The sequence below is a fragment of the Chlorocebus sabaeus genome, chromosome 19 (assembly GCF_047675955.1).
Source record: "Chlorocebus sabaeus isolate Y175 chromosome 19, mChlSab1.0.hap1, whole genome shotgun sequence".
NCBI lineage: Eukaryota > Metazoa > Chordata > Mammalia > Primates > Cercopithecidae > Chlorocebus > Chlorocebus sabaeus.
Genome location: NC_132922.1, coordinates 26,272,188 through 26,286,743, shown reverse-complemented (window position 1 = coordinate 26,286,743; position 14,556 = coordinate 26,272,188). Strand labels below are relative to the sequence as shown.

At 48.2% G+C, this 14,556-nt stretch overlaps 1 protein-coding gene across 1 annotated transcript; it reads right to left on the bottom strand.

The window, feature by feature from the left end:
* Positions 1–3,004: 3,004 nt before the first annotated feature.
* Positions 3,005–13,833, bottom strand: LOC103223077 (beta-crystallin B2). The gene is made up of 5 exons (XM_073007132.1): positions 13,445–13,833; positions 9,901–10,019; positions 6,939–7,071; positions 5,261–5,403; positions 3,005–3,254 (listed from the first exon to the last, which is right to left on the bottom strand). The coding sequence occupies exons 1-5, from the start codon at positions 13,496–13,498 to the stop codon at positions 3,086–3,088; spliced, it is 618 nt and encodes a 205-aa protein (XP_072863233.1). The 5' UTR covers positions 13,499–13,833; the 3' UTR covers positions 3,005–3,085.
* Positions 13,834–14,556: the final 723 nt, after the last annotated feature.

Sequence of the window (14,556 nt, the reverse complement as noted above, 5' to 3'; positions counted from 1 at the left end):
TTTGTTATAAACTCGTGTCATGGAGGTTTGTTGTAGATTATTTCATCACCCAGGTACTAAGTCAAGTATCCAAATAGGCACTCAGTAGGTAATGGTTGAAGAATGAATGAAGAAATAGATGATAGTAACATTTATTGAGCACTTACTGCTTTTTTTTTTTTTTTTTTTTTACTTATTATTTATTTATTTATTTATTTTTGAGATGGAGTCTCACTCTGTTGCCTGGGCTGGAGTGCAGTGGCGCAGTCTCGACTCACTGCAAGCTCCGCCTCCCGGGTTCAAGCAATTCTCCTGCCTCAGCCTCTCTAGTAGCTGGGATTACAGGTGCCTGCCACCACACCCGGCAATTTTTTGTATTTTTAGTAGAGATGAGGTTTCACCGTGTTAGCCAGGATGGCCTCGATCTCCTGACCTCATGATCTGCCCGCCTCAGCCTCTCAAAGTGCTGCAATTACAGGTGTGAGCCACCTTGCCGACCTTTTTTTTTTTTTTTTTTTACTTAAGTTCTGGGATACATGTGCAGAACATGCAAGTTTGTTACACAGGTATACATGTACCACAGTGGTTTGCTGCACTCATCAACCCATCATCTATGTTTTAAGCCCTGCATGCATTTGGTATTTGTCCTAATGCTCTCCCTCCCCTTGCTCCCCACCCCTGACAAACCCCAATGTGTGATGTTCTCCTCCCTGTGTCCATGTGTTCTCATTGTTCGACTCCCACTTATGAGTGAGAACATGCGGTGTTTGGTTTTCTGTTCCTGTGTCAGTTTGCTGAGAATGATGGTTTCCAGCTTCATCCATGTCCCCGCAAAGGACATGAACTCATTCTTTTTTATGGCTGCATAGTATTCTACGGTGTATATGGAGCACTCACTGGTTTCTACCTTTATGATAATCATTTGAACCACTTTAGTTCATTCAACAAGGTTTTCCACTTTTCCAAATGTGAGGGGACGCTTCTAAATGGAGTCCTAAAGGGGTGAGAATTTCTAAAACATTCCTGAAGAATCATGTTATAGGGCAGTGGTCCCCAAATGTTTTGGCACCAGGGATCGATTTTGTGGAAGACACTTTTTCACGGGCTGTGGGCAGCGGACATTAGATTCTCATTGGAGCATGCAACCTAGATCCTTTGCACGTGCAGTTCACAATAGGGTTTGCACTCCTATGAGAATCTAATACCTCCGCTGCTCTGACAGGAGGCGGAGCTCAGGCTGCAATGCCCACCTCCTGTTGTGCAACCCCCATTTCCGGCCATGGGAGACCCAGGGTTTGAGGGCCCCTGTTTTAGGGACCTCAACACTGACTACAAAGCAGTAGTCATGAACATAAAGTGGCAAGAGTGCAGGGATACACTGACTACAGGAACAGAAAAGACAGCCCATAAAATCACCCCACCTGCGGGGAAGGGAATAGGACAGCAAGGTGACTGCGCCGCAGTGCAGCAAACGGACTCCTTCACGAATGATTTTAGGACATCGGATGTCCAAAGTGGGAAAAAAAAAGAAAAGGAAACTGAATCTCTACCATACACTACATGCAAGAATCAGCTCCAGAAGGATTAAGAACGCAAATGTGAAGAGCAAAAGTTTTAAAAGTTTAGGGAAAAAAATATATTGGGGTATTTCTTTGTAACCAGGGATTAGAAAGAATTTCTTCAAGTTTGGCCAGGCATAGTGGCTCACTCCTGTAATTCCAGCACTTTGGGAGGCCAAAGCTGGCGGATCACAAGTTCAGTGGTTCAAGACCAGCCTGGCCAACATGGTGAAACCCCTACTAAAAATACAAAATTTAGGCGGGCATGGTGGTGCATGCCTGTAATCCAGCTACTCAGGAGGCTGAAGCAGGAGAACTGCTGAACCCGGGAGGCGGAGGTTGCAGTGAGCCAAGGTTGTACCACTGCACTCCAGCCTGGGCAACAGAGCAAGACTCTGTCTTGGGGGAAAAAAAAGAAAGAAAGAAAAAAGAAAGAATTTCTTCAAGGAGATATGAAAGGCATAAACCCTAAGGGAAAATATTGCTGTTTGACTACATTAAAATTTAAAATGGCATCAAGAGATACCAAAAACAAAGTGGCAAGAGGCTGCACCCAGGAAGCAGATATTTGCACTGCATATTAACCAACAAAAGCTGAGTCTAAAGACAGAAGGCCTGCAGCATCTCGTTTCAGCCTTGTCGCCATCCCATTAGGAAGGTACTGTTTCTCTCCCATCTTCCTGAGTAGAAGCATCAAAGCTCTGAAGGCAAAAGGACTTGCCTGAGCCTCTATCCCTGGCCAATGCCCCAGAACAGCAGTATAAACCCAGCCTTCATTCCCAGGTCATTGCATCACCTTGAGCCTGGCTACAACCAAGATCCTCACAGCTCAGTAGTCTCTTCCTCATTGAAGTAGCTCAGATGTTGTGTAGATTCTGAAATTACTAACAGTTGCCCACAGCCATATGATGAATGAATGAACGCACTCACAAACATGGCATTCTGACCTTTCCCTGGGCTGGAGTATGGGTTTCAGGGTTCTTGGCTTCTCTTGCAAATCAAAAAAGACTCCCAGACTCAAGGGGATAATGTGATAATGTGAGAATGGCGGGCAGTGAACACATTTTTAAGGGCTGGGGCACCCATCACATGCCCCTGAGAATGACTGTGCTCAGCAACCAGCATGTAACAGGGGGCTCAGGAGCTCAACCAAGCCAGCCACTCAGAGGCAAGGGAATTTCAAGTCAGACGAAGAAACAAAGGCTCAGAGAGGTTGGGCACTGTGTCCAAAGTCACACAGCTAAGCAGCTGCAGAACCGTAAGATTCAATAAGGGTTCTGTTGCCCTACCCCTAGCCCAGATACATGCTGATTCTCATTTCTCTCTCACTGTCTCTCTCTCTCTCTCTCTCTCTCTCTCTCTCTCTCTCTCTCTCTCACACACACACACACACACACACACACACACACACACACCCCAGCTGCTGGGGGGATCAAAGACCCACAACAGACAAGTTGCAAGTCACACTTTATTCACTCTCTGGTTGGTCTGGAGGGTTCCTGGGCAGCAGGTCTGGGTCCTGGGAAAGAGGCATGGTGGGGAGGGTACTAGTTGGAGGGGTGGAAGGCGCCACGTTGGTGCCACTGCATGTCGCGGATGCGGCGCACAGACTGCACCTGGGGGTGAGGGGCCCCAAAGTCGCTGCTGTCCTTGTAGTCTCCCTTCTCCAGCAGGTACTGCAGCCCGCGGTAGCCGGGGTACTGGTAGCCAACCCACCTGCAGGACCAGAGGTGAGGGGAGGGTGAACCGGGGGAACAGGAAGAGAAACAAGAGAGAAGCGAGGGGGGAGAGCATCCATAAACCACTAGGAAGGGTGAAGCCTCCCAACCACTGCCACTTCCCAGGAGTAAGCAGGATACCCTTTCCACCCCACCCTTCCAGCACTGAGCCTCTGCTTTCTTCCTTCTCTTGACGGGGAGCTCACTGCCTCCTGAAGCAAATTTTGACTGAAGGCCTGGTACTGGGGTCAGAGCAAGGAGGTGGTATCTTAAGCTCACTGAAGTTTAGAATAAGCCAGGCCTTTGAACCATCTGTATCCACTCCTATTCCACCTCCAAGCTCAGCTGAAAGGCCAAAGAAGAATTGGGGGAGGTTCCAGGGGCCTTCTGATGAAAGAGGTTCCAGGGGCTACTTAATGAAAGTGCTGGTCTTCTCTCCAGAAAATGGCACACAGGCCTAGCCTGCAAGGACCTGCCTGGCCAGTCTCTGTGGACATCTCCAGCTCTACTTCACATTCTTATGCTCCCACATCTCTGCATTCCAGCCAGTGGCCTTTGTAGAGTTTCTCAGACCTACCAGGCTCCCCCCACATGCACCACAGGGCCTTTGCACATGCTGCTCTCATTGTCTGGGACGCTCTTCCTTGGCCTCTTTATCCCCGCAATTCCTACTGTTTCTTGAGGTCTCAGCTCAAGAATCTTTTCTCCAAGGAAGTAGCTTAGACTTATGTGGATTCTTAAATTATTAACAGTTGCCCCTTCTAGACTGTTGGCTACACAGGGCAGAAGCCACATCTCTTTAATCTCCTTCACCCTGGGCACCTAACACAATGCCTGGCATATGGCAGCACTGACAAATTGAATGAATGAATGAATGAATGAATGAATGAATGAAGGGAAAGAGGGAATGAAGGGGAACAGGAGCACAGAACTTTGCACACCACTTTAGGAGTTTGACAAACCCCAAGAAGCCAGTATGTTTGGCTAAACCGGTTCTGTTGGGGGGAAAGCCTTAATTCGTAGCACTTGCTGATTTCTATGCTGTAAATGCACCCACTGTGGCTGGTTTCAGGCTACCAGTGATTAGTCAACCAGTTCACACAAATTCTGAAAATGTAAGAGTCGGTTCCAGGCTGGCGCGGTGGCTCACGCCTGTAATCCCAGCACTTTGGGAGGCTGAGGCAGGCAGATCATGAGGTCAGGAGTTTGAGACTAACCTGGCCAACACAGTGAAACCCTGTCGCTACTAAAAATGCAAAAAATTAGCTGAGCTTGGTAGTGGGCACCTGTAATCCCAGCTATTTGGGAGGTTGAGACAGGAGAATTGCTTGAACCTGGGAGGTGGAGGCTGCAGTGAGCCAAGATTGTTCCACTGCATTCCAGCCCAGGCAACAGGGCGAGACCCCATCTCAATTAAAAAAAAAAAAAAAAAAAAAAAAAAAGCTGATATAAGCTATTTCCAACACACCGCTGCCCAAAGCTCATCTGTGGAACCCCCGTGGAATCCAAATTTTTACCATGAGAAATCCCTCATTGCTGATGGCCAGGGTCGATGTGCCCAGGAACTTCAATTCAGTGGAAAATGACACCTCCTGTTCCCAAACTTAGGGACACATGCGGTCAAAGGCAGCATGGGCTGGTCTTCCTGCTTCTCACAGCTTTCAGACTAGTCAACTCATTCGTTCCCTCCTGCCTCAACCTAATCCTCCCTCTGCCTCAACTTGCCCCTCTGACATACATGTCTTGCTCACTGGGGCTGAGATAAAGGCCAAGGTTTCTCCACTCCAAAGGCCATTTCCCCAAAGGCAGCTCTAGAGAGAAATTCAGGGGCTGTAAGCCACCTGTGGGCAGAGAATTCCCATTTACTTTCCAGTGGGAAGCCAGAGGTCAGCAGAGTACACCGATGTGTGCAAGATCACCAGTGTATACAGGGCAGAGTGGGACTTAGGACCCCGGAGTCTCAGTTCCTGGGGCAGGGTGAGCCAGGGCTGGCAATGCGCTTACGTGCCACTCTGCACCCGCACAGATGACACCTTCTCCTGGTAGCCGTGGGCATGGAAGCTGGGTACGTCGTCATCTATGATTTCCATCTTCTTCCCGGTGAAGTTGGGGTTTTCATAGAGGATGATCTTGTGCTCTTGGCTGTCCTATTGGCAGAGGATGTGGGGAAGTGAGTATGGGTGACGGGGCCCAGGGTTGGCCTTCGCAACCCATGCTCATGCCCCAGAGTTGGGATCCGCATGTCCCACACATCACTCTCTGCCCAGTGCACCTACCACGTGTCTATGACAACTGCTGTTGGATTTCAGCCATTTGTTAAGTTTCTACTGGGCCATTTTCATGTAACAGACACTCTGCAACACTTTGGGGAATATTTGATTCTGAAATGTCATTTTTTCCTCCTATGCCTCAAGTTTCTCTTTTATAAATGGCAGCTACGATCTACCACCCACTCACAAGTGCACACCCACACATGCACACACAGGCACACACACACAGGCATACACACACAGGCACACACATGCACACACACATGCACACACACATGCACACACACAGGCACACACAGGCACACACACAGGCATACACACACAGGCACACACATGCACACACACAGGCACACACACACAGGCACACTCACATATGCGCGCACACACGTGCACACCCACACAGGCGCACACACACAGGCACACACACAGGCACACACATACACACACACACACAGGCGGGCACACACACACATGCACAGGCTAATTGTGCCTCTAATAGGCACCTGAGATATTTTGATTTTTCTTCATTTCTACATCTCTTCCCATCCTCCTGTTCCTATAACATTTTCCTTAGTTATCTAATCCTTTAAACATTTTCAGTTTAAGATAAGGTTTTCAGATAAGAAAACCCTTATCCCTTAGACATAAAATCCTTTCATGCCATTTGGCAGATGAGAAAAATGAGGCACAGAGAGGTCAAATGACGTCACAGAGCTGGGAGCAGCACAGCCAACATGGGAACCTGGGTCTGTGGGGTGTGAAGTCCAGTGTTCTCCAACCTTCCAGTAGGTCCTGGGAAGAGCTAGACTGGGCTTGGAGGGTTTGGGAGTGTAACTGAGCAGTGATGGGCCCTGTCCCCTCCCCGACAGTTCACACACACACTAGTAAGAATCAGGATCTCAGAAGCACTGAAAACTCACACTGGCACGAGTCTTGAAGAAGAGCTAAACCACCTTCTCCTCCAGTCCTGAACTCAGAATTTCTTGTATTTCTGATGGCTACTGGTTATTGAGCAATGACTCTGTGACGGCAGTTGCCCAACCCTGCGGGGTGGGGGGCACCAACCACGTAAAATAGAATGTGAATAGTGCCCTCTGGAGCATTTCGTAGTCTTGTAATTGGAGCCCCCTGGAGTTGCGCAGCGTGACAACCCTCAAGCTAATAAGCACATTGGAATCTCAGGACAGTAGATACCAATACGCCCATTTTACAGTTGAAGAAACTGAGGCTCAGGGAAGTAAAATGACTTTTGCAAGGTCACCCAGTGAGGAGGTTCCTCACCAATCAGAAGGGGCACAATGCTAGAGGGGCAGGCTCCTTCCTGGTCTCAGGACCTCCGGCTCCAAGGTGGCAGAGACAGAAAGTAGGATGATGGGCAGAGAGAAGAAATAGAATGATGGCAGGGGGCTCACCACTTTGATGGGCCTCAGGGAGCTGAGGTAGTCCATCCTCCGGCTGCTGGTCCATGAGTCCCAGCGGGGGTACTCGCCCTTCTCAAACACAAACTGCTCACCCTTGCAGTTGGTCTGTTCATAGCCCACCCAGCTGCCATGGAGACAGAGAGAAACGGGGCAGGTCAGTTCCACTCCAAGCTTCCTATGGCAGGATCCTGGCTACTCACGTTGGCCCCTGGGGTTCACTCTTGCCCAACTCGGCAAGATGTAGTAGCCCCACCCGAACCTTAGCACGGCAAATCCAAGCGCACAGTCCCCCCAGTTATCCAGAACTCAGTGCTATGCTGCCTTTAACCACCTGGAACACAGTTAAGAAATAAGAAGGCGGTCTAAATAACGGCCCGCAACAAATACCAACATATAGATGCCATGCACTAAAGCCAATAGTATGCTGGTAAGTTAACAGCCAACTCTCAAAAAACAAAACAAAAATTAACACTCTTGATTTGCAGCGTTTGCCAATTTCCATGGTGTAAATGCTCCCACTGTGGCAGATTTCAAGCTATGACACGGCTGCAAGTGGAGCTGGGGAGAGAGATGCACAGTCAGCCTTCACCACTGAGAACTGACCCCAGAAGCCCTCGGTTGGGCCCAAACCCCTCTCTTTGGATCTGTTTCTTCTCTTGTCCCTGTTGTTAGACTCTGCCCAAACTCTTTTTGTAGATCCACATTAGAAGAAAAATAGTACATTAAAGAGGGAGGGATGGCCTTCAGTTCGGGCATGGCTAATGGAGGAAGGCAAAAAATAGGAGGAAAAAAACACAAATCTCAAAATGATTAGCATTCTGGGGCCAGCCAGTGCAGAGGCAAACATTTCAGCATGTGTGATAATGGCTGTTCAGAGGAATAATCTAAGTTATTAATGAAAGAGGAGATCATATTTATTATCCTCTTTTGGAAGAGTAGTCTTGATCCAGCAATTCTACTTTAGGCAATGGGTCCTTAGAAAACAGTTGTCAAGGGGCCAGGTGCCATGGTTCACACCTGTAATCCCAGCACTTTGGGAGGCCGAGGCGGGCGGATCACCTGAGGTCAGGAGCTCGAGACCAGCCTGGCCAACATGGTGAAACTCTGTCTCTACTAAAAATACAAAAAATTAGCTAGGCACAGTGGTGCATGCTTGTAATCCTAGTTACTCAGTAGTCTGAGGCAGGAGAACTGCTTGAACCAGGGAGGCAGAAGTTGCAGTGACTTGAAATCATGCCATTGAATTCCAGCCTGGGTGACAAGAGCTACAACTCCATCTCAACAAAACAAAACAAACAAACAAACAAAAAAACAGTTGTCAAGGGATCACAGATATCTGAATAAGGATGTTCATTGTGGCATTGTTTATAATATCCAGTAACTGAAAAACTTAAACATCCTACAGTCAGGGCCTGGGTATGGCATATTCAATCATGGACTGTTACAAAGCCATGGTAAGTAAGGGCATAGGATGTGGGTTATCAAATGTAACTGGTGTAACTATCACCAGGTAAGCTTGTTAAATGCAGATTCCAGGCTCTAGAGCTAAGTTTGATTTAGTGGGACTGACATGGGGCCCGAGAACCTCCATTTTAAAGCATCTCCCTTCTGGGAATCTGATGTGAATTTTTCTCAAACGACTTTGAAAAGCACCAACATAAAATGCTATTTAATGACATGGAGAGAGTTCATGCTACCTTGTAAAATTTCCAAAGTGAGTAATAAAACATCATGTTTAGTATGATCCAAGTTTGATTTGATTATACACACACACACACACACACAGAGAGCGAGAGAGAGAGAGAGGGAAACAGAGAGAGAAAGAGAGAAGGAAATCTAAATTCATACCAAAATCTTAATAATGGTCACTTCTGAGTAGTGAACAGAAGTCATACAGTTTTTTGCCTTAAACCTTATATTCTTAGTTTTAAACAATAAATGATAGTTAATAAAAATATTAAATGTTATATTTTTAAAAAAAGAAAGCAGAAGAGTGTAAAATCTCTTTGGGAAAGTTTTTTTCATCAAAATATTTGAAAAGGCAGCTGAAAATCAGAAGTGATGCTTAAACAGTCAAATCTCAGTTATCCAGAAAGGGATTCTCTTGGACGCAACAGATTCCCTGAGCATGTCAGATGACCAAGTCTTGGCATAGCCACTGCTTTAGCTGTGTTCTGCACATCTTCAGGTTCTGACCCATGTAGGGCGGTGGAACTCTGCAGAATTCCCTGAGAACCTTGAGGTGTGGTATGGCTCACCTTAGGATCTCCAGCAGTATCTGACTTACTGGCCACCAGTGGACATTTCTACATCCTGAGGCTTTGACAGAGGAGTGACGAGAGAAGCTGTGGTTTGTGTCCCAGACACTCTGCAGGCTCACATAAGACTATGCTCAGCTACATGACATAAGGTGAGTTAACCATTCAGCTCCCCTTCTCTCTTGGATACAGACCTGGCCCCCAAGTGTGCCAAAAAATCTGTAAAGACCCAGTATTGTCAGGATTTGGGAAGGGAGGAGTGGATGCAGAGCTGGGGCATCCAGCCTTAAACCTCTCAGGATTGAGGACACTCCTGGAGCCAGAGACTGGCAGTTCTAAAAGCTTCATGAGTCACTATGTCCATCTTCCTGCCTTGACCTCTGTATCAGGCTTTCTACATGACGCTTTCCCTTCATCCCCAGAGCACATGGTCATCCTTATCCTACAGAGGAGGAAACTGAGGCTCAGAGGGGGAAGGTCCTGGTCCAACACCACACAGCCCAGAAGTGGTGGAGCCTGGATTTGAACCCAGCTGTATCTGACTGCAAAGCATGAATTATCTCCATACACTGCCAGTCCCCAAAACTTGGTCCCCAGATTGCAGACAGGAGAATAGCACGGGTAGATTCCCCCAGTCCACAACCTGATCACCTCACCCAAAGTCTGTGACCAGGAAAGGCCACCCAGGTACTTACAGTCCAGCCTGCACTAGGACAGAGCCTGCCTTCTCCACGCCAGTCTCCTTCAGGTTGGGGCAGGGCCCATTGAGCTCATGCGAGTGGCCTTGAAAGTTTTCCTGCTCAAAGATGATGATCTGCAATGGGAAGCGAGACTCAGACCCTCATCATGATGAAAAGGAGTGACAGTTGGCTGGTAGACGTGGGGAGGGAGCTCAGAGAACCCAAAGGATGCTGAAGGGTTCACCTCCAGAGTGACAAATCAAACATAAAAATCAAACAGCCCTGGCTCTGGCTATAAGCAGCTGTGGGACCTTGAGCCTGCATTTGTCCTCTCTAAGCATCAGTCTCCCCATCTGTAAAATGGGAAATAAAGACAGAACCCAGGCCAGGTGTGGTGGCTCACACCTGTAGTCCCAGCATATTGGGAGGCTGAGGTGGGAGGATTGCTTGAGCCCAGGAATTCCAGACCAGCCTGGGCAAGATGGGAAGACCCCACTTCTAATTTTTTTAAAAAGAAAAAGAAACAAAGACAGAAACTGCCTTGTGATATTGTTTGTTAGAAGGATTCAGGGGAGCATAATTTGCACACCGTATTTGCTCTGCTTGTGGGAGACATAATTATGTTAATTAAGAGATGTGGTACAGATTCTAATAAGTGGCAGAGCTGAAATTGGAGCTTAGGCTTGTCTGATGCAGCTGTAATGGAAGCAACACTTTGCGAACCCTAACAGGTGCATGTAGCACCTGGGATCTGGATAAGTGCAGTTTCTGAGGGAACAGGTCTGGGGTGCAGCCCCGGATTCTGCATTTCCAGTCATCTCCCAGGTGATGCTGGTGCCAGTGGCTTATGGACCAAATTAGGAGTACTGACGTGCTAGACCACGCGTTTGAGCTTCTCCTCCTCCCATTAGAGCTGCACCAGTACCTTCATATACACTCCTTACCTCCATTTCACCCATAAAACTACACACACCTGGGCCCTTTCTCCAAGCCTCCACAGAATTCCCAGGTGTCCCTATGAGCTCCCCCTTGAAATACTTCTTAAGAGGACTTCACTCCCCTTGTCTCACCTGGTATTATCAGCCCAAGGGAGGGGGCTCACGAGATCCCCATCAGGGAAACTGAAGCTCTGCAAAGTGAAGAGACCCATCCAACATCTCCCACATCCAAATTAACTATGAGGCTAGCTGCCACCTTCCATGGTTCCAGTGAGAATTTTGGAGGCAGAGCTTTTTCAGCCACATTTCCCCAGCAAACTGCCCCTGGATGAAAAGATGGGCTCAGGTCAGCACACTCCCAGCGGGGGAAGCAACAGAATCGACATGGTCAGCACAGGCTGGATAAACATAGCCCTGACTCCCAGGCCTGGGATTAGCCACACAAAGAAAGGAAAAGGGGTGCCCCACAGGGCTTAGAGGTGAATTCCATGGGCTCAATCCAGCCTTTACAATCAGTGACCCAGCCCTTTACGGTCATTGACTCGGCCAGAGATAGGGTCAGAAGACAAGGGCTCCATTGTGTCCTCTGTTACATCCAGTTGTGCAAACCTAAAAAGTAATTCAATACTCTGGGCCTCAGTTCTCTCATCTGTAAAATGTGGAATCAAGAATATGGAAGTTCGGGCTAGTTTATTATTACCCCGGCCTGGGAGACAAGGGCTTGTGGGCGGTTACCACATAGTATTTGTGCTGCTTGTGGGAGACATAATTACGTTAATTAAAAGACATGCTACAGATCCCACGTGAATAAGTGGAAGAGCTGAAACTGAAGCCCAGGTTTGTCTGATGCAGCTGAAATTGAAGCAGCACTTTGCGGACTCTAACCTGTGCACGTAACACTGGGATCTTGATCAAATGCAGTTTCTGAGGGAGCAGGCCTGGGGTGTCCACCTGAATAGGGTTAGGCAGGTGAGGAAGGGTAGTTTCTCCATGCATTTGAAAGCCCAGAAGCTCAGAGGACCCAGGAGCTCACTAGCATTGTTATTATTAATCGACAGAGTGGAGGGCAACATTTTACAAATTGTCTAATCCTTTAAAACTGCACTGTCCCACACAGCAGCCATTAGTAACATATGGCTACTGAGCACGCATAATTAGTCCATACTATTACTTATACTGTGCTCTAAGTGTAAAATACACATCATATGTTGAAAATTTAGAATGGAAAAAATAATGTAAAATATCTGCCTAATAATTCTTATATTGATTATACATTAACATGCTCATCTTTTGGATATATTGGGTTTCATAAAATATAATATGAAAATTAATTTCACCTGTTTCTTTTTACTTTTAATGATGTGGCTACTAGAAAATTTTGCATTACCTATATGGTTCACATCATAGGTCTAGTGGACAGTGCTTCTTGCTTTTTTCCAAACTCACCCAGCTCATTCCCACCTTGGAGTCTTTGTGCCTGATGTTCCTTTTGTCTGGATGCTGTCATCAACCCTCACCCCCATTTTTAATTTTTCTGTGGAGATGGAATCTCACTATGTTGCCCAGGCTGGCCTCAAACTTTTTGGCTCAAGCAGTCCTCCCATCTCGGCCTCGCAAATGCACCCCCAATTTTTACATAGCCGCTTCCTCACTTGACCCAGGTGTGTGCTCAAAGTCACTTCCTCAGAGAGGCCCTCCTGGAACACCTGAGCTAACACAACCATTGCAACTCAGGAGCCCCTTCCCCTATTTTACATTTATTTGTAGCACTTCTCACTACTGAATATCATATATTCATTTATTTATTGTCTGTCCTTCTTCTGGAAAGTAAGCCCATAAGGGACAGATCGGGGTGAGCAGGTGAAGGGCTGCATCTGCTCAGGCTTCCTTGGCCTAGGAGGTACCGAGTCAGACCAAGGGGCCATTCCTGAAGGAACCTGTGCCTGGGGTTACCAAAGCAGAGAGGCACAGGAGGGCAGCCAGGTGGGTGCTCCTCGATAGAGGTTTGAGGGCAGACTCGGTGTGACAAGCCTCTGACATTGTGATAAGATCCTGCTGCCCTTGGGCGGGCAGGTGGACGAGAAATCAAAGAAGGGATTTTTTGTGGTGTTAGGTGGATGCGCACCCCGGGCCGGGTGTTAGGTTGAGCCTGGTTTCTTTGGCTCTCACAACTTCCCTATGCAATAAATCTGACTCCTCCTTTTACAAAAATGGAACAGAGGCTCAGAGGGATCAAATAATTGGCCTGGGTCACACAGCAGGTGCAGAGCCAGGACTCACACCCACCTTCCAACTACTAATCCCACCTCTGACTGAGAATGAGGGTCTACTCCAGTTTCAGGGAGCCCTGTGGACAATAGGGTGTGGGAAAACAGGTAAGGGAGAGAAACTGAAGTCTCCAAAGCCGGAGGCTGGTACTGGGAATCCCAGCATGCCAGCTATGGGCTGGAGAGGGACTCTCAGAATCAGCCCCAAGTGTGTGGGTAGGGGAGACTGAGTCCGAGAGAGGGGCAGGGTGGAGAGGGGGTACCTGTGAAGAAAGATGCCAAGCCCATTTTACAGAGGGGCAACTAAGTCTGGGAGAGGAGCATTGCATGCCCCCTCCTCCGAGAGGTACCCACCTTGGGGTTGAGGGACTGTGGCTTGCCCGCCTGGGTCTGGTGGTCTGAGGCCATGGTGGACTGTCCCGTGCAGGAATGACCTGGAAGACATGGGAAGCAGCAGTGAAGACCTGGAGGGGCCACTGACTTTTTCACTCTGTGGGGACTTGGGACCACTCCTCTCTGGCCCCAAATATTCTTCTTTTCCCCCTGGTTTCAGGCTGTCCCAGAGCTGTGGGCTCCGTAAGCAGCTACTTGAACTTCTGTCTTTAGCTTCATTTATATCTATCCAGGTCAGCGCCAGGAGGAGGGAAAAATGAAGTCTACTCAAAAAAAGAGTGGGGCAGTGATAAACTGAGCTTAAATGAGGTCCCAAGTGGGTCCCCAACACTCAACCCCAGACAATGGATACTATGCAGAATATAGAACAGTCAATCCCAGAACTTCTGCCTTTATGCAGAAATTTCCTAAACAAAATTGTGTGGAACAAACAAAGCCTATGCATTGTCTGTATTTTGTGGTATGGTGGTGCCCAGTTTAGGAACCCACGAAGTTCCCTGTCCCCCTGCTCGTTCTCCCACCCTCTCTCTGGGACTCCTCTCCCCATCCCGGTACCTAGATTTCTCTTCTCTGCCACTGGTTTTACGCCCCCATTAGTGAAATCATCTGATACAGAACCCATGTTACAAGAAAGGGAAGAAATGGGTGCAATGGTAGAAACCCAGGCACTGGCCGGGCGCGGTGGCTCAAGCCTGTAATCCCAGCACTTTGGGAGGCCGAGACGGGCGGATCACGAGGTCAGGAGATCGAGACCATCCTGGCGAACACGGCGAAACCCCGTCTCTACTAAAAAATACAAAAAACTAGCCGGGCGGGGTGGCGGGCGCCTGTAGTCCCAGCTACTCGGGAGGCTGAGGCAGGAGAATGACGTAAACCCGGGAGGCGGAGCTTGCAGTGAGCTGAGATCCGGCCACTGCACTCCAGCCTGGGAGACAGCGCGAGACTCCGTCTCAAAAAAAAAAAAAAACCAGGCATTGTGGCAGGCAGCAGGATAGACTTGCCTTAGCTATTGAGAACATCAGAAAAGTCTGGAAAATTGTCAGCCTCTTCCCCCTTCCTGCAGGAGGGGTGGT

Bases quoted from the DNA above. Each gene is read 5' to 3' on its own strand.
- LOC103223077 (XM_073007132.1), bottom strand. From the start codon at position 13,498: ATGGCCTCAGACCACCAGACCCAGGCGGGCAAGCCACAGTCCCTCAAC. The intron at 5,404-6,938 runs GTGAGCCCCCTG...CTCTGCCAATAG, and splicing joins CCCTGAGGCCCATCAAAGTG to GACAGCCAAGAGCACAAGAT. The intron at 3,255-5,260 runs GTAAGCGCATTG...CTGGTCCTGCAG, and splicing joins GTGCGGGTGCAGAGTGGCAC to GTGGGTTGGCTACCAGTACC.